General features: G+C 36.4%; 2 protein-coding genes across 2 annotated transcripts; both read left to right on the top strand.

Moving 5' to 3' along the window:
• Positions 1–1,499: 1,499 nt before the first annotated feature.
• On the top strand, positions 1,500–24,057 carry LOC132092090 (protein PALS1-like). The gene is made up of 13 exons (XM_059498162.1): positions 1,500–2,152; positions 3,283–3,479; positions 6,037–6,114; positions 9,649–9,774; positions 9,872–10,033; positions 10,642–10,719; positions 10,915–11,098; positions 12,001–12,069; positions 12,206–12,277; positions 12,579–12,746; positions 14,145–14,338; positions 23,167–23,283; positions 23,633–24,057. Exons 1-13 carry the CDS (start codon positions 1,831–1,833, stop codon positions 23,810–23,812), a joined length of 1,947 nt encoding a protein of 648 aa, XP_059354145.1. The 5' UTR covers positions 1,500–1,830; the 3' UTR covers positions 23,813–24,057.
• LOC132092088 (uncharacterized) lies at positions 14,842–21,757 on the top strand. The gene is made up of 4 exons (XM_059498160.1): positions 14,842–15,110; positions 16,005–16,592; positions 17,380–17,724; positions 19,443–21,757. The coding sequence occupies exons 1-4, from the start codon at positions 14,956–14,958 to the stop codon at positions 21,652–21,654; spliced, it is 3,300 nt and encodes a 1,099-aa protein (XP_059354143.1). The 5' UTR covers positions 14,842–14,955; the 3' UTR covers positions 21,655–21,757.
• Positions 24,058–24,093: the final 36 nt, after the last annotated feature.

Raw genomic sequence — 24,093 nt, 5'->3', positions numbered from 1 at the left:
TTGGACAGCTGTTCTTTAATGGTGTATTTAACAAAAAAGCAGTGATTCCAGTTAACAACATTATTATTTGAAAAATTATGCTTTTTCATTAACTACAACAGCAACATTTTTCACATAATAACATTGGTAATTGTGTTGAATGACTAAGATTAATGGATATAGGCAATTGAAAAAAGTAAATTATTTTTTTATTAATTTTATATGAATATATTTATAATTATTGTAATAATATCAGCCATCTAACCTTCATTCAATGTTAATTTATGTTAACTTAATCTGTAAATTATTATTAATAATAATATTTTTTTATCTTTATTTTAATGACTATGAAAATTGTAGAGTCATATATATATATATATATATATATATTTGATAATTTATCTAACTTATTTAATAGTCATGGTTGTAAAGTCTGTAGCTGTGGAATCTATCAGACGGTCAGATGTCGGTCTGTTGGGTTTAGAGCAGATTACTGGACTCATGAAGTGACCGCTCATCCACATTAGCCTCAGACGCCTGCTGTGGACACTCACATGCCCACTGGACCTGATTGAAATCACCACTTCTTTATTCCCCATCAGTGGCTGAGAGAGACCAGGCACTCCACGCACACAGTGAGTAAAGGGTTTCGCATGATAGAGTCCGTAGTTTTGTTTGAATTTATACTCATTGACTTTGTTTTTGGTTGATGTTGGGCTGCTGTATGTCCATGCTTAGTCACAGAAAGTCAAAGGTTCAAACCCCACAAGAGCTGATGCATAACCTGTCCAAATTGAGTTTATCTGTCAGCTTTGCATTGAAATCGAAGTGAAAATCATCTGTGCGGGACAGGAAGGACTAGAGGGAAAACGTACAAGCGCTTATTAAGTTTATCTACATCAGTGGCACTTAAAAGGTCTCGGGTCAAATACTGCTGTATTTATGGACGAAACTGTTACAGGTGGTTTAATTTCTTTACATGAAATTAAGTTAAAAGCTAAAAAGAGCCGATCAGAATTAAATATTTCTCGATTCCTTGCAAAAATTCAGTTTCGGTCAAAATACCATAGTTACTCACAGAAGCTTTATTTCTGTCACAAATATTTATCATGACCGTGGTGCTAGAACCATGTTCGGACAGGTTTATAAACAATTTTCACCCAGAAATGGCAAGTAAAACAATTAATTATGACATTTTTAAGTAGAAAAACATGTACATACTCCATTAATTATTATTCATTTAAATACTGTGTTTTATGGAAGATGTGACAAAACAGATGTCCATGCAGCTAGTCAGAATCCTCTTGAATGTTTAAGGAATTTATTTCTTTCCTTGAAACCTGCTTGTAATTCGGTTTATGTTTGTCTGCAAGTCCTAGTGATGGTGTGTGTGTGTGTGTGTGTGTGTGTGTGAGAGAGAGAGAGAGAGAGAGAGAGAGAAACTAAGAGTGCTAAGTAGTCTCAAATAAACAGATGGTCATCTTTCTGCCAACTGTTGCTAAACATGTCTGCGTGCTTGACTGCTGAAACCTGATTGGTGCCTTCAAAGGAAGCAAATGTAGCCAAAATATAGAATTGTTTTTGCAGTACTTTAGCAGCTCCATTTAGAAGTGCAAAAATTACACACTTCACTTTTAAAAGGCTCAATTTTTTAGATAGAAGTGTATATATATTGCAGATATTGCACATTTTATATTATATTAAACATTAAATACATTTTATATGCAATACAAATGACAGCATTTGTAGAATGCAGCTTCTGTTTTGTTGGCATGTGTTTCAGGGAATCAGGAAATCATAAATGCATCAATGTCTCCTGCTCTGAACCTCTTGTAGTTTATTGTGTTGAACATGTTAACATTACATATGAACGGTGGCATGTCGGTGGACTGGCGTGACAACACTGAGATGGACATGGACAGTCCTGACAAACTCATGGCTCAGTGCTGCAATGAGCAGACCGAGGAAATCCAAGACAACTCAGAGGAAGTGATGATGATGATGATGGAGGAGGAGGTGAAGGCTTGTAAACAGGCTCAGGAAACCGATCTGAACTCGTCCTCATGTCTCACATCAGCACAGAGCAGCAATGAGGCCATCAGTCGGGCCTTTCTTGATGGGATGGATGTTGCAGAGGAAGCAGAGTCAACATCAGAGGAGAAGAATACAACAGGTGAGACACACAAGAGGGATGAATGTAATTAAATGATGAACAACCTGAAAAAGCATCACGTTTAGGGGTGGCCTTAAATACTTAAAAATAGCTGATTACAATATAATACAAGGATGCATTAAATTGATCAATAAGGACATTTATAATATGAGGTTTCTATTTTAAATAAATGTTGTTCTTTTGAACTTCCTATCCTGGAAAAATCAAATGCATCATGGTTTACTCAAAAATATTGGCCAGCACAATTCTTTTCATTTATAATTATAAGAAATGTTTCTTGAGCAGCAGATCGGCATATTATTCTGATTTCTGAAGATCACTGAAGACTGGAGGAATGATGCTGGAAATTCAGCTTTGATCACAGGAATAAATAGATTTTTAAAATATATTCACATAAAAAGCAGCTATTTTAAATAATAAATAATGTATGCTTTTAATGCATTTTTGAATAATAAATGCATTGGTAAGCATACGAGACTGTCAAAACCATAATAAAAAAGTGTAGCTTAGCAGGATATAGTTTACTTGTGGCTTAAACTAAACTGCCGTGATGAGTTGACCTCTGCACTCGTGAGCAAGACTCTTAACTTCAGGAGGATTGTCCCTGTAAGAAGTGCACTTGTATCCCTTAAGATAAAAACGGCTGCTAAATACCTGCTTACAGCTTACTCTCTGGGTGAAACACTGGTGACAATTGTTGAAATTTTGCTTTACGATGTGGGATAAAAGTGAGATTTACACAATGGTTTACCACATAAACATGAAATTGTGGTACATGAAAAAGCCTTGAAGATGAAGTGTGTAATTTTTGATTTGGGACAGTTCACCCAAAAAAATAACCTTTTGTCATCATTTACTCACCAGACAGTTGATGGTTATCATCGACTTCCCTAGTATTTTGATTGTGACTTATATCCTCACTCTTGAGTCATTCGAAATCCAAAAGTTGTTATTGTTTTCTAGTAACGTCTAGTAATTAGTAATAATACCAGATTCAACTAGACAAGACTTTATTGAAATGACAAGATACGTGAAAATATAAAGCAGCAAGCTTTTAAGTTGAATCAGGTGGGATTATTATTATTAGGGTCTTTTTTTTATCAGTAATGTGTTTTTCTTTGTGTTTTCAGAGCTGGATGATTTGCTTGACTCTCTGCAGCATCTGCAGCTGCGTCTGACGGATGCTGAGAGTCAGCTGGACGTCGGGCTGCTGCTTCGGTCAGATTTCCAGCAGGCGTTCATCATGCACCGCAGTGTGGCTCAGAGCATGAGACGCCTCTGTCTGCCGATCCCGCTCACCGCACACGCACAGCAGCTCAGAGACGAGGTATGGACAGAGACGGATTTAGTGATCTGGGGGCCCCAGGCAAAATACAGGAATAAGGCCCTGCAGCTTCTCACATTTACAACCTTGAGGTTCCTTTCACTGTTGTGATGCTCGTTGCCAGTGGCGCCCCCAGAAAATGTTAACAGGGGTGGCCAAATGAGGCCACAGTAAATTTTGGGATGGCACATTAAAATAAAGAAAAAAAAATTAAGGGTTTGCAATATAGACAAAAAGTTATATCTGTGAGTTCTAGGATTTTATCGATAACGATAATTACACTATTTTGCTGAGTGTTATTGTGCTGATATCTTATTTTTAATTGTGCTGACACCTGATTTTTATTTTTATTTTTTTTACCTTTACAACATTGTTTCTAAAAGTGTGCACCATATTTTAGGTCAAATACTTGCATTTGGGCTGTTACCAAGCAAATGCAATCAGTATCAACAAAATTGATCTTTGCAATGCAGATAAAACAGAAGCTGCATCTGAAGTGCTATTTAGATGTTTTTACACACTGTTTAATGCAGCTCCGTGGAACATGGAATACTTTAACCTGCAGTTACAAATGAATAAATAATGTTTTGATATTTTAAAGATAAAACATTGAAAACTGATGTTTGAAATTATTTAAAAAATAAAAAGGTTCCATAAAATGTGAAATTAAAACCGCCAGTAGGTGGCAGCGAGTCACTGTTAATAAGTGAGTCATTGCGATTGAACCGAATCATTTAAACGGTTGATTCATTCAGGAACGAAACACTTTAATGTTGCTCAGAGACGCAAAACTGTGGCTGCAGCAGCTGCTGCACTTTTTTTCACTTCTTAAACTATTGTGAATTTACATTCTGCATTTAAATTAATAGTACCCATTGCAAATAATCTTAGGGGTGGCCACAGGGGTGGCCAGAGTTTATACAGGGGTGGCCGTGGCCACCCCTGGCCACCCCTTGGGGGCGCCCCTGCTCGTTGCTGCACAACCGTGTTCCATAGTTGTGTGCTTTTTTTATTATTAGTATTTCATGTGCATGTTTCAAATAATGGATTTCTTTCATCTTGAAGAGCGCTTGTTTACGTTTACATCGATTATAATAGTATTAGTGTAGTTTGGACACTAGGTGGTGCTTTGGGGTCATTTTCACCAAACAATTGTAAAAAATGCAAGACTGTCTAATTCTTTTTATTTATTTAATTATACATTTAAATTAAAAATGAAAGAAATTATGCATTTACACGCTGAAGGATTATTTCAACCGAGCATGAAGTGTGCTAGTGTGGAAAAGAACTACATTTGCTTCAAGATGCGCGTTCAGTGCAGACGCACAAGTGATTGCCAAACGCATATCTCGTATATAAAAAGCATTTTAGGGGGCCCAAGGCGGTCCTTTTGCTAAGGGTTAAGTCCTCCTTTATGGATTATATACTATATTTGATAACGTATGCTCTAGAAAGCTTTTTCTTTGTCCAGCGTCTGCTCTATTTTTCTCCAGAAGTTATGACTGATAAAATATCTTTGTACTCTTTTAAACTAAAGTTGCTGCTATCTCATACAACCCTATCACAAGCGCTTGTCATTGTGAGTGTCTGCTATTTTAATAATAATATAATAAGCAATAACAGCATAAACATGTAAATCGCTCACAAATATTAGGTAAAATAATCCTTTAATTTGCTATTTTTATCTAGATTTCTGTGTATTCAAGGAAATATATGCTAATGTTGTAAAATTTCGGAGTGTTTTTTTAAATGTTTTTGCTGCATTTCTTTGACAAAATACAGTAAAACCGTAACAGAATTGTTAGCGACCTGTTTCATCAAATAGTCAACATTAAATAGCATTCACAAGCCGTTTTATTGTTGTATGTGATTTCATTGGGAAACTGGATATTTCACTCAAAAAAAATGTATATATATATATATGCATTGTGGATTGATCGGGAATTGTTCAGCCAAAAATAAAAAATGCAGTTGTTGAAAATGTGCTCACACTCATGCCATCCAAGATGTAGATGATTTTGTTTCTTCATGGGAACAGATTTGTAGAAGTGTAGCATTGCATCACTTGCTCACCAACAGATCCTCTGAAGTGAATGGGTGCCGTCAGAATGAGAGTCCAAACAGCTGATAAAAACATCACAATAATCCACAAGTAATCCACTCCAGTCCAGTCCATCAGTTGATGTCTTATTAAGCCAAAAGTTGCATGTCTGTAAGAAATTCAAGCATTATCATGGTTAGAAGACTCATATTTTAGCCAAAAGAAATGGTTTGAAGTTAAAACACTTTAAAGATGGATTTGTTTTTTTTACAAACACACAGCTTTTTGCTTCTTAAGATTTTAACTGAAACTCAGCTACAAATTTAATTTAACCAAATCTTTTGATTTGCAATTTATAAGATCTGTACATTTCAGTCGTGCAAACTCTGTATAAAATGTAAAGAAGTATTGGATTGTCTGCATCAGGTTATTTTAATGGGCAACGGTCATAATGATGCTGCACATGTCTAGATGTATCTCTACTCATCTGTGTTGTTGACTGCTGTTCTCGGTCTTCAGGTAGAGAGTGCCCTGCAGTCTAGTGAATATAATGAAGCCACAGAACTCACAGGCCTGCTGACGTCACCACACCTGCAGGTAAATAACGAGGACTGAATCTCACACAACATCAGGATCATCTGACTAAAGCCATTTAAAACAGTGCGGCTCTGTCTTTCTTCATACTTTATAAATGCATGAGGAGGTAAGAGGTGATGTGATGATTGACAGTGCTGTGGGAGATTATGGTGGTATTGCTAGGTAGTAGGTGTTTTTTGTGTTTACTAAGAGTTGCTAGTTGGTTGTAACGCTGTTCATATGCAATTATTAAGGTTTTTTTGCATTTTAAAATGTTGCATACAGTTTCTATGGTGGTCTGCCCTTACAACAAAGTAGTATACTTCAAGTTTATTAGGGGCCAAGCACCGAAGGTGCGTAGGCACCTATTGTAATTAGGGGCCAAGCACCGAAGGTGCGTAGGCACCTATTGTAATCGTTGGCGTTATTATTATTATTCTTCCGCCGCAAGTCTATGGCAGCCCATAGAACCGATTGCGGGAAAGTTGTATAATTTGGCACACTGATAGAGGACAGTCCCAACATTAACTATAGCAAATTTGAAGTCTCTAACTCCTACTCTCTAGCGCCACCACTTGTCCAAACTTTCAATGTTTGTATGCTAATAACTTTTGAACCGTAAGCCAGAAAATGGAAATTCTTTTTTCCTCTGAATCCTTGGCTCATGCCAAGTCGAATGAACAAGGTTTAGTTTTTTCGCAAGGTTTAGTTTTTTCGCTATTTTCAATTATTTGAAAAACCTACTTTTTCGAACTCGTCCTAGACGGTTAGTCCGATTGCCACGAAAATTGGCTCAGATCATCTTCAGACATTTGCAGGCAAAAAGTTATGGAATTCAATGACACATGTCGAATGACACATGTACAAATTTGACGAAAAGCACGTAAAAACACACGTGAGGCTATATCTCGGCAACGGTTTGGCATATTGAGACCAAACTTGGTGTGTGTTATAGTAACCATGACCTGAGACTACCTGCAGTGTTTCGATGCATTGAAAAATGCATATTTTGGCTTATAACTTCTGAATGGTTTGGCCAAAAATCACAAAACTGGTCTCTTTAGATTCAGTGCGTCATGTCGAGTCGTATGATATCCAATTTTCCCGTATCGGCCATTTTAGGCGTCGGCCATTTTGAATTATGTTTTAAAATGCTGTATTTTTTTAACGCAGCATCGTATCGTTGCGAAAATAATTACAAAAATATTCATCTCCGTGCCCTGAAGGTACTCAAAAAGTTTGGTGCCAGCGCCACCTTGTGGTCAAGAGTTATAATGAAATATCACAAAAATGCTAATAACTTTTGAATAAATTAGACTATTGAAATAAAAAGTGTCTCACTATATTCTTTGGGTCATGCCGAGAGCATCGACACCAATTATGCAGAAATTGGCCTTACTTTCTGTCCGCCATTTTGATAAATGTTAAAAACCTACTTTTTCGAACTCCTCCTAGACCGCTAGTTCGATTTTCACCAAATTTGACGTGGATCATCTTCAGACCATGCTGGCACAAAGTTATGGATTTCGTGTCGATATACAAAACGGTTCTCATTTAGCGCATCAACGAATTTGCTGGAAGGGTGCCAAAATGCATTTGAAGCTGTATCTCTGCAATGCTTTGACATATTTGCACCAAACTTTGTATGTGTCATCGTCACCTCACACTGACCATGCCACATAAATCTGGTAACAGCGCCACCTATTGGTCAAGAGTAATAAACCATTCATTAACCATGAATAATTACACTTTTAAAAATGCTAATAACTTTTTAATGCATTAGCCTATTGTAATGAAACTGGTCTCAAAATATTCCCTGGCTTATGCCAACAACATATATACCAAATATGTCAGATTAAGCTGAACTTCCGGTCCGCCATTTTGAAAAGCTTCTTTTTCGAACTCATCAACCTTAGGTCCGATTTTCACCAAATTTGAATCAGATTATCTTCAGAGTGTCCTGACAAAGTGTTATGGATTTTGTGTCGATAGACAAAACCGTTTTCGCATACCACAGCGACGAATTTGAGGCACAATGCCAAGTTGACACTTGAGGCTGTATCTCTGCAATGCTATGGCATATTGACACCGAACTTTGTGTGTGACATTGAAAAGTCACACAGAGTACACCAAATTTATTTGATAACAGCACCACCTATTGGTCAATCTTGATAAGCTAGGTAATCATGGTACTAGTGGTTGTATTTATGATTTTTTTTAGCCATTTCAATTACAATAATCCTAAAATTGCTGTTATTGCTCATTAATGCATTTGGTGTGATGCTCCATGCCATGCTTAGCTCCTAAATTTCCCGTTGGAGTGCTTGGCCCCATAATTGCTGCTTGCAGCTATATTTTAACTTAGTATACGTAAGTCAAGTTCAAGTATATTTTTAAGTATACTTTATGTAGCAAGTATACAAATATCAGTGTTCTAGTAGTATACTTGTAAGTGTACTGTTACAATACTCCTTGGGACTAAATTGGCCCATTTTCAACTATATAGAAGTACACTTTTAAGTATAACGGTAGCAAACTTTGAGTACTCAACTAGTTTACCTCTATGTTTGTAGTTTGTACTGCAATTATACTAGAAGTGAACTTATATGTATACTGATAGTTTACTAATTAAATACTTTGTACACTTTGAAGTATAGTCTCAGTAAACTACTAGTTTAGTTGTTTGATACTGCAATAGGCCTACTCATAAGTTTTCTTTTAAGTAAACATCATACTTTAAGTATGTCCCTATTAAGGTTTTAATGTGTATATATTTTTTTATATGAGTATCTGAACATACCAAACATCCAAAGAAAGAACAGAGTATCTGCTTGTAAACAAAAACATTTTATTCGAGCTTCATGCATTCTTTTTTAAACACTTTAATTTGTTTCATAAAAAATAAAGAAATAACATTTTGAACAAAAAGCTGAAAAAAAGACTGAGTCTATCAACACCCCAAAATTTGACTGTAATTATTACGTCTTCATCTGTCATTTTATTCCATAACTTTACAGTTTTGATGCTGTTTCATGTCAGATGATGGTGTTACACGTGTTAGTATCTGGTGTTTCTTTTTTCTTCTTCACTTGTGTTTTTTTGGAAATTCTGTGCAGAAGATGTGTACTAGCGCCCTCTACTGTATAATAATGAAAACACAGATTCTAGGAGTATAGCTCAAATATATTTAGAATTTTTGTAAGTATAAGTCAAGTATACTTAAATGCCATTTTAATTATATTTCTGAGGAGAACATAAAGCCCATTCTGAGAAGTACATAAAAAGTCAACTAAAAGCATACTTTCATATTTTTTAGCTTAAAAGAAGTATACTAATAGCACACTTGAATAAACTTATTTCTCGTAAGGGTGAGTGGTTGCAAAGTTGTTGCTAGGGGGTTTTATGTGAAGTGATATTATAAGTTTCTGTCCAATTGCAGGGGTGTTCTTGGTGGTTGCAATGTGGTTTCTAGGGTATTGCTATGTGAAAGAAAGTCAAAAGAATTGATGCTGACATCTCAATTCACCAGTGTTGATGTTCATGGCTCTTCCTCAGGCCCTGATGGAAGCTCATGACTGTATTGCTGAACAGGAATTAGATGTTGAAACTATTGAATCAGTGGACCAGGATGAAAAGACCACCAAACTGGTTTCCCTGGAGAAAACTCGTGACATGCCCCTGGTACGTCTACTATATAGTCTGTAATGGCAGCATTGAATGTGTTACTGTAGTTTCTGTCTGTGTGTTTGTTGTACCGCTATACCTTAACGTTGTTTAGGGCGTGACTGTTCGGAACGAACATGATCGCGTCGTCATCAGTCGGGTGGTGAGCGGTGGAACTGCTGAGAAAAGCAACCTGCTCAGTGAAGGAGATGAAATCTTGGAGATCAATGGCATTGCAGTCCGTGGAAAAAGTGTTAATGATGTTCACAACGTACTGGTGAGATCCAGAAAGTCCTAAACTCTTTGAAACACCTTAACTTGCTTTACCATAATTATCTGTTGATATAAAGTACACTACTGATCATAGGTTTGAGGTCAGTAGGAATTTTTTTTCTCTCATGTATGAATAAATGAAGGCTTAATTTATGTGATTTAAAATACAGAAGAATCTGTAATATTGTGAAATATTATTACAATTTAAAATAACTGTTTTCTATGTGAATATCTTTTAAAAATTTAATTTATTGTTCTAATCAAAGCTGTATTTTCAGCATCATTACTCCAGTCTTCAGTGTCACATGATCTTCAGAAATCATTATAGTATGATTTGCTGCTCAAGAAACATTTCTGATTATTATCAATGTTGAAAACAGTTGTGTTGTTGAATATTTTACTGGAAACTGTGATACATTTTTTTCAGGATTCTTTGATGTAAAAAAAAAAACAGCGTTTATTTAAAATAGAAATCTTTTGTAAAATTATAAATGTCTTTACTGTGACTTTTGATAAATTGTATGCATCCTCGCTGATGAAAAGTATTAATTTCTTTATTTTTTTTTTTAAAAATTAATAATTTACATCAGTGTTCTTTTTCTTTATCTCTAGTCCTGCATGCATGGGTCTCTCACGTTTCTCCTCATCCCAAACTTTCAAAACTACAAAGCTCCTCACAGACCAACTGTGGTATGATTTCACCTCTAATTCCTTCATTTTAATTCCTTCCTTTGAATCCTTTGAATTCGAATTCTGGGATTTTCTTCTTTGAAACTCTAGTTGGCTTCTTGCCACATTGCATTCTGGGATTGACTTATGCATGAAGTACACTTGTGATGAAAGAATTTAAGATACATTATGAGGCTGTGTTCTCTTTCTTTACAGATGCATGTGAAGGCAAACTTCAGCTATGACCCATCTGACGATCTATATGTGCCATGCAGAGAGCTCGGCCTGTCCTTCCAAAAGGGAGACATCCTTCACGTCACCAGCCAGGATGACCCCAACTGGTGGCAGGCGTACCGCGATGGACATGAGGACCAGAAGCCCCTCGCTGGTCTTATACCTGGTGAGAACAATTAGCAGAGTTTCTGCTGAATACAGGATAGAGACAGAAAAGAATGCTTGTAAATCCTTTGAAAAAATAATTTAATGTATTGCTGAATAGTGCGACATACAGTCATGTTAATCATGCATTTGCAATTGATTTACACTTTTTATTTGACAATTAAGTTTAAATGATGACTCAATGATTATAGTGTTGTTTTATTATTATTTATATACTCCTATCATATTTATTAATCTTTTGAATTTGCATTTATTTTTATATTTCATCTTCAATTTGAGGTTTTATTGATTTTGTCATGCACTTTGGTCATCTGTATTAGTTATGTTTCCATAATTAATATTTATTATTATTTAATAGTGTTTGTTTATTATTATAAATGTAAAAATGTATTTATTTCAGGTTTAGCTATTAACACTTATTTGAGTTCTATTTTTTTGTTTAGGTTTTTCATTTAATATTAACATTTTATTTCATTTCAGCTTTATTTAAAAAAAAAGAAATTTAAAATTTTTCATTTAATATTTTTTTTTATCTAATATTTTTAATTATTTTTTCAGCTTTTTTTTCAATTACTGAAAACTATTTTTAGTTTTAGTTAACAGTAACAACACTAAATGATTTTGATGATCAATCAAAACTAAAACCTCAGAAGTCTCCTTGTGCTATTTTTGTCATGTATGAAAAATCATGTTATAACATTTTGCATTTACTCTGCAAAACGGAAAAAAAAACAACAACAATTTTGACCATATTGGTTCACATAATAATAGGAGTAATTATAACACTGACAGTTTTATGTCTTTAAGGGCATATAATATCATCTTTGCAGTTGAATGTCTAGTATGTGTGGTGCAGCAGCTACTAAGATAAGAACTGGTTGCTATTTGTTGTGTTCTTTCAAGGGAAGAGCTTCCAACAGCACAGAGAAGCCATGAAAAAAATCCTCACAGACAGAAATCAAGAGTATAAAGGTGAGTTAGCCCTCGTCTGTCTGAAGTTACTTACACGTACATCTGATTTGCTTTTTTGAGCTTTCATCATCCTTTAAACTCTTTGCTGTTGATCTGAGAGAGGAAAGCTCACTGATAATAGTTTGTCTTTTATCAGGGAAACTCTGGTGTGCCAAGAAAAGCCAAAAACAGCTAAAAAAACTCTTGTTCAACCCAAGTAAGAATATTGGTGAGTACCTCCTGCAGACAAGAAATCTTGCATACCCCTACAGACTAAAGATGGGCAATAAGAAATAACAATGAAAGCGTTTCTCACACCTGTGATGCAATTTGCATTTAAAAAGAGAAAACATACTGAGAAGAAACACAGTTTTACCCTCATCCTTTGGGATCTAGCATTTACCTTTTGTTGTGGGCAGAAATTCCCAAAGTTTTTGAAGTTTTTTAATGAGTTCGATAGCCCTGGTATAGACTAATGGCATTTATATTTTCTAAAAACTCCCCCAAAATTAATATTTGTCACTGTTCAGAGCTTTACACAGAGGATATCTTGACCTATGAGGAGGTGGCACTTTACCATCAGCCGCCCAACTGCAAGCGCCCCATCGCACTGATTGGGCCACCCAACAGCGGACATGATGAACTGAGACAAAGATTGCTCTCCTTAGAGCCTGACCGTTTGTCCGGGGCTGTTCCACGTAAGATTATGCTTTTCTACAGCTTTGGCTTAAAGTAATTTAACATTAAAGCCAAACTACAGGAACACACACAATGGCTCCCTTCCAAAACCTAATAAGATGCATGGATTGTAAAATTAATTGTCATAAGAGATGCATTATGTTGTAAAAGCATGCCTTTGTGGGCAACTTTTAAATTTTAGAACAGAACCAATCATTTTATTATCAAAACAATAGTTTACACCCCCCCCCCCCCCCTGAAATTCAGTTTGTTTAAAAAAAAAAAAAAAAAGGAAGTGACATTCAGCCAAGTATGGTGACCCATACTCAGAATTTGTGCTCTGCATTTAACTCATCCGAAATGCACACACACAGAGCAGTGAACACACACACACACACACACACTGTGAGCACACACCCAGAGCAGTGGGCAGCCATTTATGCTGCGGCGCCCGGGGAGCAGTTGGGGGTTCGATGCCTTGCTCAAGGGCACCTAAGTCGTGGTATTGAAGGTGGAGAGAGAACTGTACATGCACCCCCCCACCCACAATTCCTGCCGGCCCGGGACTCGAACTCACAACCTTTCGATTGGGAGTCCGACTCTCTAACCATTAGGCCACGACTTCCCCTTTTCTTGTTCCCGTTTCTTCATGGGAACAGATTTGGAGAAATGTATCATCACATCACATGCCCGTCATTGGATCCTCTGCAGTATATGGGTGCCGTCAGTCCAAAACAGATGATAAAACATCACAATAATCCACAAGTAATCCACTCCAGTCCATTCCAGTAATAACTACTATTACAATAACCACTCCAGTCCAATGTTTGTAAGAAAAAATCCATCAAGTCATTTTAAACAATCACTTGATAAAATATGAGTTCCTAATCCATAATAATGTTTAATATAGTGAAAAAATCCATCTCTTGTTGTCCTCTCACATATTTGAATATTTCTTACCTGATTCAAACAACTTTTTCACTGGAGAAAGAGTATTAATGCAAGAAGATTTGGTTTGAAGTTAAATGCCTTAATGCTGTATTTGATTCTTACAAACACACAGCTTTTGGCTTCAGAAGTTGTTAAATAATGGACTGGGGTGATGTGGATTACTTGTGGATGATTATGATGTTTTTATCAGCTGTTTGGACTCTCATTCTGACGGCACCCATTCACTGCAGAGGATTCATTGCTGAGCAAGTGATGTAATGCTACATTTCTCTAAATCTGATGACGAAATAAACACATCTTGATTGACTTGAGGGTGAGGACATTTCAGTTTTGGGTAAACTATTTCTTTAAGAAAAATTGGGTTAAATACAACCATGAATTAATGCATGCTAACATGCATTTATACATAGACTGTTATTTTGTTTATGCATAGCTATTGTTCTTATTTCTGATTTTAAACATTACAGACACCACACGAAACCCCCGTGCACATGAGGTCAACGGCAGGGAGTACAACTTTGTATCACGACAGAGCTTTGAATGTGACCTGGCTGCAGGGAAATTCATCGAGTCGGGCGAGTTTGAACAGAACCTGTACGGCACAAATACGGATTCAGTCAGACAGGTGGTCAACTCAGGAAAAATCTGTTTGCATCCCAGGGTAAGATGGAGTAAAAGCCCATAATGGCATTTACCAAGAACAAAATGCATGGAATTTATTGGCCATATGACATGTCAGTAAAGTAATGTGCAATAACAGAGTGCAAATATGAAATTCCATGACCAAACAAAATATGAAATAACTAAGGAAAGCATATATTTACATTCATTAAAGAGAGCAGTAAAAAAAGAGTAGTATTTATCTAGATATTTTATTCTTTAAATCAATATTATTTTGTAAATAGTATTTAGCCTGTATTTATTGCCAAACATTTTAACTTAACAAAATGACACAACCACAAAGACAAAACAAACATAGAGGCAAGCCCCAAGAGTTAAGACTGCATTGAAATAAACATTTGTACATCTTTTTATATATTTGGTTCTTAAAATATAAATAAAAGGGTCGATCTTTTGGTTCACGTCGCATTACTGATGATCTCAGCCTTTCGTTGTCACGTCACTCAAGATTGTGTTCCAATCAGAGACTGCGACGATCTCTACGTAGGAGTTGGAGGCGGGGCTAACGCAGAAAGTCTGCGCGCATGTTCTTTCTTGCAGCGTCTGATCCCGGTTCGAGGAGGCTGCATCTAGTTTTCTTCGCCTTTTCTGCTCGAAATGGCATCAGCGGAGGATGTTGGATCGAAAAGCCAAATGTTTTATGAAATAGAGTGCGTAATAGAAGATTGCGATACTGAGGTTGGATACAAACCTCTGTCAGACAGCGACGAGCTCGAAGAATCCGCGGAGGAGGATGGACTGCGGGATGAAGAGTGAGTAACGCGTCATGTGTAGTGTTTTTACCATAGACTGTATAAAAATACCTGTTGTGGGCAAGCGTGCCGCACAAGCCCTGAAAAGTGAAGCCAAAACGTCTCGATCGCCCCCTGGTGAGTGGACCTAGTATAGGTCATAAACCCCGCCTCCCCATGTTATTCAATGGGACGCGAGACCAACTAAACAATTAAATTACCCTTCAAATATCTTTTTTCCGAAGCTCTTTTTTGTCATTTACTCTAGTTTGTATCACGCTAATGTAAATTCAAGTGTTCGTTTTTAAAATAAGTTGTTTTTTAGATAGTTATTTAATGCTCTAAAAACGGTGGTGTGACGTCGTGATTGACAGCTGTGATTGACAGTGGAAGAGAGCGAAGGCGAGTCGTCCATCTTTTTTTACAGTCTATGGTTGTGGGGGTAGAAATTGTTTATTGTTCATAGTGTCTTCAAAAGGATCTGACACTGCTAACGACAAAAACAGCAATCTACTATTGGCGCTGTCCATGTATATGCTGTTTGCAAAAAATATATTTATGATGCGTTGACGATTATTGACAGACAGAGTGCATTTCTAATTAAATTAAGTGAAAATGGGCTCACTGTCAGGACCTTTAAAATTTTTAAACCTATAGGAGTTTGCAAAGACATAGCATAGATTTCAAATTTAAGCATTAAAAGACGATGCATTTGACCTGAATTAATATTAAATTATATAATGAAGAATAGCAAAATAGTCTTGCAAGCACTTTAGTCAATGCATCTATTGTTTCCAATCATGAATTATTTTTTACCTTATGTTTTTTATGCTTTCTGCTGCCTAAAGTGTAATAAAGCATAATAAACCTCTTTAATGTGATATAACAATTAAGTGCATTCATTATATGTTCCAGTATTGATTCTTCTGAAGAATGGGAGCCTCGCAGGCGCTCAAAACTAAAGAAGAACTCATCCTCCTCGCCTTCCTCGTCTGTACCACGCCGGAAAGGACGGTCAACAAAAAATGCTTTGAAGCCCTCTCCATCAGCACCAGCGATTGCCCACAAGTCAAAAAACACCCCAGCCGTCTCCTTACCTCGACGGAGAGGCAGACCGTCCAAGGACAAATCAAAAGCCAAACTCTTTCCTAAAGCCACCCCATGTGCCACGATCGTGCCTAAACCCCCTCCTTATGCCACGCTGATCCCTAATTCCTCCGTTAAATTCGGCCCTCATTCCACATCCACCATTACTCTTAGCCCTAATTTGACTCCTATAACCCTTGCCAATGCCTCATCCTCCATTAAACTGAGCCCTAATTCTACACCCATACTCATCCCTAATCCCGCTTCCACTTTTAAACTCGACCCTAATTCCACACACGCCTCCAATCAGGCGCCGATAGCCACACTTATCTGTACACCCACAACAACAGGGCTTCTGATAGATGGTGACACCAATGAGCTCAAGTCAGTGAAGGAAGAGGAACCATGGGAAGAGAAGTGAGTAAATGCATGAGTAAATTAATTATTATCTTACAATTTAGAATGTTTCTCAGAATTCTGCATATATATCAGAATTTAGAAAACTTCAAAACCTTTCGGAATTCGAAAAACAAAAAGTAACTTTGATCTCACAATTCTGACATTTTCTTATTGCAATTTCAAGATTATATTACACAATTTAAGCATTTTTCTCTGAACTGTAAGTTATAAACTCAACTGAGTTAATGCACAACTGAAAAAAAAACTCACAGTTCTGTAAAAAAACAATTACGAGACAAACTCCAAATTGCTTGAAAAAGATTGAGATAAATCGCAATTACCTTATATATATATATATATATATATATATATATATATACATAATTTTTTTATTAAATTACTATTTTATTCAGCAAAGACACTGATCAAAAATGATAGTAAAAATGTTTATAATGTTACAAAATGTTTTTTTTTTTTCAAATAGAAGCTAAAATAATGTCAAATAACACAATAATGTCGATAAGTGTATTTGTGTGCAGCAGATCAACTTAATAGAATGGTGTTTATGTTTTAAAATAAATTACGATAGAAAACAATATAATAACAATTCACTATATCTCAGTTTTTACTGTATTTCTTACCAAACAAATGCCTTGGTGAGCATTAGAGACTTTCTTTTTAAAAAAACTTTAAAAAACATTCCAACCCCAAACTTTTGAACCGTACTTAGTGTTTGTATATTGTTAGTGCGCTGAAAATTGTTCCATGTGCATGCATAATGAAGCATGTTTGGTTTGTGTTACAGTGAGGATGCTATTGAAAAATGGCCTTTTACTAAGGAAGAAAGCCAAGAGGGTTCAGAATCATCAAATGCAAAGAGGCAACGACTCTCATCCCCGATACCCTTGAAGCACACCTCAAAAACTACCCATAGTCCCCTGCCTGAACTTGCACCCATAGACACTTCTTATCATGTACCCACCTCTGAACCCACAACCACTGATGAACCATTGATTTCATTATCCATCACTCAACCCATATCTGCTTCCAACCCTAATCCTGCACCCACCAGGCCTCGAGACAGCGACTTTGATGACGACAGCGAAGAGATCAGTGATTCAGGGAGGGAAGAGGAACTGTGGGAAGAAAAGTGAGTAAGGAAGTCTTGCATTTATGGTAGAGTTTTGTCATCCAGGGTCATTAACACAGAAAACATTTTTGCATTTAATAAAAAGTTATCGAGATCCGTTGAATTTGTTTGCAAAAGATGCAAGACACAATTGAAGTGGTCAAAGGCATCCATCTAGTAGAATGCAAAAATGCGTTTTTATAAAAGTAAAAATAAAAATTCAAGGAAAGCCACTGTTTTTTGTCCATGTTTCTCTCATTTAAAAAAAAGCTATAAAAACCTTGCAGATTCTTGAAGGGTTATATCAAGTTAACACTTACTGGACTGAAGCTATCTAGGTTTACTTACTACATTTTTAGAAACATTTTTAGAAACATTTGTTCAAATGTGAGTATCAAATACTATCCATCAAGTTTTTGAGGAACGTTTATTCATTCATCTCTGTCATCATTGTATTGGATTGCATTATATGTATTGCCCTCCACAATAAAAATTACAGTGCTTCAATTATGAAGGGTTTCCGTGGGTCATTAAAAGGTAAAAAAAAATCTTAGATTTGAATAAAATCTCTTAAACGTGTATTTTCTTTTTTCTGATAGGCATTACATTTTGAGTTGATGTCTAAAATTTGATTTAATATATAGCAGTTTACTACAAATTGATGTTGTTATTGTATGTAGTCTGGTTAACACATAAACTTTTTTTTTTAAAGTATCTATTGTGCTTTTCTGAAGTATAAGCATGGCTGCACAAGTGATATTGATTTAACAGTTCAATAAACAGTCAATAAAAATTCAGTATATATTAAATCTTTTCAAGTGCTTTTGTGAAAGTAAATCGTCCAAATGAAACCAAAGGAGAACTGTTATGCATCTCAGAGCAACACACAGGTGCTTCGTTAGAAAATGTCTTAGCGTTTCGAACAAATCAGTTTAATTAATGATTCAGTGATCCATTCATAAAGACAGCTGTCACTTTCTTCGTTCCTGAATGAATCAGCCATTTGAAAAAATTGGTTGAATTAATGACTCACTCAACTCACGCAAAAGACAATACTGGTGGTTTTATATTTAAAGTACTGGTACCTTTTAATTTAATTTAATTAGTTAAAAACCAGCCTCAACATTATTTAAGCAGTTGTAAATGCATTCAAAAACTTGCTCCGTAAAATATTGTCTAATCAACAAAATCCCCCAAAATATTGAAATATAAATTTTGTCATTATTGCATAGACACTTCTAGTGTACATTTATTCATTTAATTTTTTTTCATGTCCTTAAAAGGTCTTTAAAAGCCTTACATTTGACTTGTGAAGCAATCCAGTCATAAACCCAAGCATTTAAATCCCATCTTACTATGACATATTATTGGGAGATACAGTGACAACGGATATTTATATGCATTTCAGATTACTTTTTGACCATAGAACCTGCACCTTGCATATTTTTGGTCAGTTTGGCTCCTTGAATAAATTTAAGGTGTTTTTTTTTTCCCCTCAAGTATGGATCCTATTTTAATAAAAGGCAAATGTGACACTCAATAAAAACACACTTTATTTTTTATTTAAATTTTTTGAATAACATCTAAAGGGTTCTTAAACTGAAATTTAAATTTTGGATTTTTTAAACACTTTGATTTCTTGTAAGGCATTATGGGGTTAGTCCTGAGACTAGTATTCAGTTGTTGTTATTGTAGCCACTGAGTCCATGCATATAAAGTTTGTTTGTTTTGTATTACAGTCTTGATTCTGGTGATGACTGGAACCCTCTTCTGGAAAGTCCGGATCGTTCAAAATCACCTGCATTGGCACAGTCGCCAAAAACAACATCAGGACCAATAGACAAACTCTTTCTATCTACGTCTGAACCTGCTTCTGAAGCCACTCCCACACCCACATCTGAAGCCACACCCACTTTTGAAGCCATTCCCGCAACCAACCACAATTCCACTCCCACACCTAACTCTTATCCAGCACCCATTTTACCACGGCGAAGAGGCCGGCCACGAAAGCATGCTTTAAAACTCAACCTCACACCAACCCCTGATTCCACTCCTATAACCTTATCTGATCCCTACGCTGATCTCATCCCTGTGACAAGTTTAGATCCCGCTCCCAAGCCCGTTATGTCCACCAATTCCAATCCCAATCCCGAAACTATTTCCACTTCTGAACCCACTTCAACTGATGAGAAATCAAAGCCCGTAGCAACTACTTATTCTCCAGGGCACGCCAGAAACAGGTTGTCTTCAGCCTTGGATTCACCTTGGATGAAAAATAAGAGTAAGCCAGATAAGTGGCTTGACATCAGCAATGAGGATGAGGAACCGATACTACCAAATTTTTCTCCCAAGAGACCTCCAGGTCCGCAGCTCATGGCGGACACAACATATACGCCCTTGCAGTTGTTCCAGCTCTTTTTCACCAACTCTGCAATCAAGACAATCGTCAGAAACACTAACATCAATGCCGAAAGGAGGTTGAAAGCGGGAAAGAAGTTTGTCTGGGTACCTCTAACCGTACCCGAGTTCTACTCATATGTGGCTTTAGTTGTCTACATGGGGCTGGTGAAGGCAGAATCAATAGTGGACTACTGGGCGAGGAATCGAATGTACAATTTTTTATACCCGCAGTCCATCATGTCCCAAGCAAGATTTCAGGCCATCTCCTGGAATCTTTACCTCTGTGATCTTCAGGAGGACGAGGAGAACAACAAGAAGAAAGGCACCGCAGGTTATGACCGACTGCTTAAAATCAAGCCTCTGTACAAGGACGTTCTTTCGGCGTGTAGGAAACACTTTCACCCCGACAGAGAGATTCTGGTAGATGAGAGAATGGTCGCTACCAAAGCTAGGAGTGGACTTAAGCGATATATGAATGACAAACGAACTAAATGGAGCTACAAACTCTTCGTTCTTGTCGATTCGTCCTGTGGGTACACCTGGAATTTCTTCGTATATGAAGGAAAGACTTCGACATCATCGGGTAAAGGTGCCGGGTATGATTCGGTTATGAGACTACTGGATCACAAGGTCCTCGGCAAGGGTTATAGGTTATACATGGACAATTTCTACACCAGCCCGACTCTTTTCTTGGATTTGTTGCAGAACGGCATCCTCGCTTGTGGCACATTGCGCCATAGTTCCAGTTTACCGAAGGTCAACGACCTGAGCAGAAGATCTGAATTAGGCTCCATCCGTTGGTGTCGGCAAGGTCCTCTTCTATTCATCAAATGGATGGATGCGAGAGAAGTCCTCATGTGTTCCTCCATTCACAAGGCGTTCACGGGGGATACAGTCACCAGGAAAGCCAAGGGTCCCGATGGGGTTTGGAGAAAACGTCTAATTCCTGTTCCATCCGCTGTGAAGGACTACAGCAAATACACGGGAGGTGTTGATCTCTCGGATTCCCTCACAGATTATTATGATGTCCTCCACAAATCCACAAAATGGTACGAGACCTTCTTCTTCCATTTTCTTGACATCGCAGTGGTCAACAGTTTCATCCTTCACCAAAAATTGGCAAAAGCTCAGAACAAGGTCCCACTCATCCAAAAACTGTTTAGGGAAATCCTTGTTTCAGAACTTGCACGTGTCGGCAGAGGTAAGAATCCCCTTTTGTCTGCTGCCAAAGATCCCTCAACATCCAACACGCCGGTCTCCATAAGGAGGTCTGCACGGTTGTCTTCAGCCCCTAAAGAAACGAATGCGTACTCGGCGTCCGACACAGAGTCGTCTCCCCCACCCTCACCTGCCCAGATGGAGCGATGCTATCCAGAGTATTTTGGTTCTGATGCTACGTATGGGAGGCAAGTTTGTGTCATGTGCAAACTGCAAGGATATAAATTCAAGACTCCCATATACTGCTCCCACTGCAAGGTTGCATTATGCTTCCGGTCATCACGCAACTGCTTCAAGAAATGGCACATAGATCATTACCCTGAAGATTTGTAGATGTGTTGCATGTTGGGATTTTTTGGGATCTTGCATGACCATTTTTCATTTTGTATGAACTTGTTACTTGTATAGTTATGACTCTATTAAAAACAACTACAAATGATAATCTCTTGTTTTCTGTTTGCAACATTGCATACATTTTTATCAGGTGTTTTTTTTTTTTTACCAAAAGAGCACTGCTGAAATCCAGTATTCATCATCAAAAGATGTTTACTTTTTTCTCGGTTAAAAACACACTTAGTCATATCCCAGTTCAAAGTGAGTGATTCCCCTGTAAAGTGTAACATTGGTGGTGTTATCTAATAATTGATCAGTTTTAGGATTTCAACAAACCCAACACAACAACACTAACTCACTGATGTCAGGAAACCTGTTTGAAACCAGTTATTTTACTAGATTAGGTTTTGTTATATTTTCCTTTTTTTTTTTTTTACATCAAGTTAAACTAAATGAAAATGAGAAATGTGAACTTGACAACTAGATGAAAATAAGTTTATACATATATATATATAATTTTTAATTCATTTCACTTAACATTTATTTAAAGTAACAGAAATGTTGCATTTATAGTCTATTATTCATTTTAGTTTTTAGTTATTTTTAATAAAGTTGAAAACAATCATTATTTTTGCAATTGTGTTTGGTGCAGTTTTCCGACTGTAAGTAAAGCACACATTATGACAGAATACAATGTATTACGACATTAATCATTCATTTTTAAAGGTTGATATTTGCTGATTTAAATATAATTTGTGCGCTCAATCCAAACTTAAAAAAAACAATTGTAGTTTGGTCGGATTTAGTTTTTAGTAAAAATAATTATATTCTGAGAATAATTTAGGAAACCTGCCAGCTAGGTATTTTCAAACATTTGATTGTAGTTATTTGAGGTTAAGATCGCTATGTACCATTTGATACTATTTTATAAAATACCTAATGGTGCTATAAAAATGAGACTTTTGTAGTAAAGTTGAGGCACAAGGTGATCTAGAAAATCTTATAAAAATATGAACAATTATATACAAAAAATTTCATTTTATATACATCAGTACATATATATATTATATACATCAGTACATATACATCAGTACAGTACATATATCTAGAACAGTGGGAATTATTGGAATTGTTCCATTAATTTCTCAATTAAATTGTGACCCTGACTGTAATGTATAAAAAAAAATTAACTCTTAAAGTCTATTTACAAAATAATAATAATTATCAGAACACCTTAAACAATGTGACACACAGTAATGTGAATTTGTAGGCTAATATGCAGAATTGCCAGGATAATAATCTCAGCTGTGAAATCTTAATTATGATGTCCACTTATAGGATTTAGGTTTTTGTTGCAGATTTAAAAACAGATGCGTCTCAGAATATTAGACAGTGAACATTACTATATATTCAGTGCATCTGGATTTTTATACCATCCATACTGAGCTTGTTTTGTATTTGTTTCTCTTTCTTGTTTACATTTCATGAATTATTGTGTTTTGTATTTCTCAGTCCCTGCGACTGCTGTGTTCCTCAGATCTTAAACCGTACATCATCTTCATTGGACCTTCTCCTCCTCCTCAGGATCGATTCTCCACCCTGCTGCCCAGAGGAGTGAAGAAACACATGGTCATCATCATACACATTTTTCATTTAGATAATTTACACTAGCAGTCATATATATATATACATATATATATATATATATATATATATAAAAATCTGATTAATGCACCATTCATTTAATGATATATTTATGTAGCAAAAATATTTTTATATTTTAATCTTTTAAGTAAAAGCCTTTAAGATCAAAAGGTTTTTGAGAACACAAGGAATATCCGTGCATTAACTGCATCCAAACCTTTGAGTGATAGATGTACAGTTGCATATAGAGGGAAAACACCTAAATCATATTTCACATTAGGTGTCTTTGAGCACTTGACAAACCAATTATTATCATTTCATTTTCTTTGCGCAGCACGATGATGTGAGAGAGACCTTGGAGAAAGCACATGAGATGGAGCAAAGCTACGGTCATATGTTCGATGCAGTCATCACAAACATCGAGCGGGACAAGAGTGTCTCTGAGCTGCTGAGACTCATTGACAAACTGGACATCGAGCCACAGTGGGTCCCTTCAGCCTGGGTCAGCTATTAAACACTTTCAGTTCAGAAGAAATTATGTGTTAAAGGCGAAAATCCAAGCGGTATGTTTGAAATAGCCACCATACTGTTTTTGTTTGTATGAATATTGTGTACAGTGTGCTTCCTATTTGTGTCTGTCTACTTGTTAAAGATATAGTTCACCCTGAAATTTGGAGTAATGTAGCATTGCATCATATGCGCACTCCAAGTGAATGGGTGCCGTCAGAATGAGAGTCCAAACAGCTGATAAAAACATCACAATAATCCACAGCACTCCAGTCCATCAGTTAATGT

Source organism: Carassius carassius, chromosome 18 (assembly GCF_963082965.1).
Source record: "Carassius carassius chromosome 18, fCarCar2.1, whole genome shotgun sequence".
In the NCBI taxonomy this organism is placed as follows: domain Eukaryota; kingdom Metazoa; phylum Chordata; class Actinopteri; order Cypriniformes; family Cyprinidae; genus Carassius; species Carassius carassius.
Note: the sequence above shows the minus strand (reverse complement) of the source record. Positions and strands in the feature narration are given on the sequence as shown.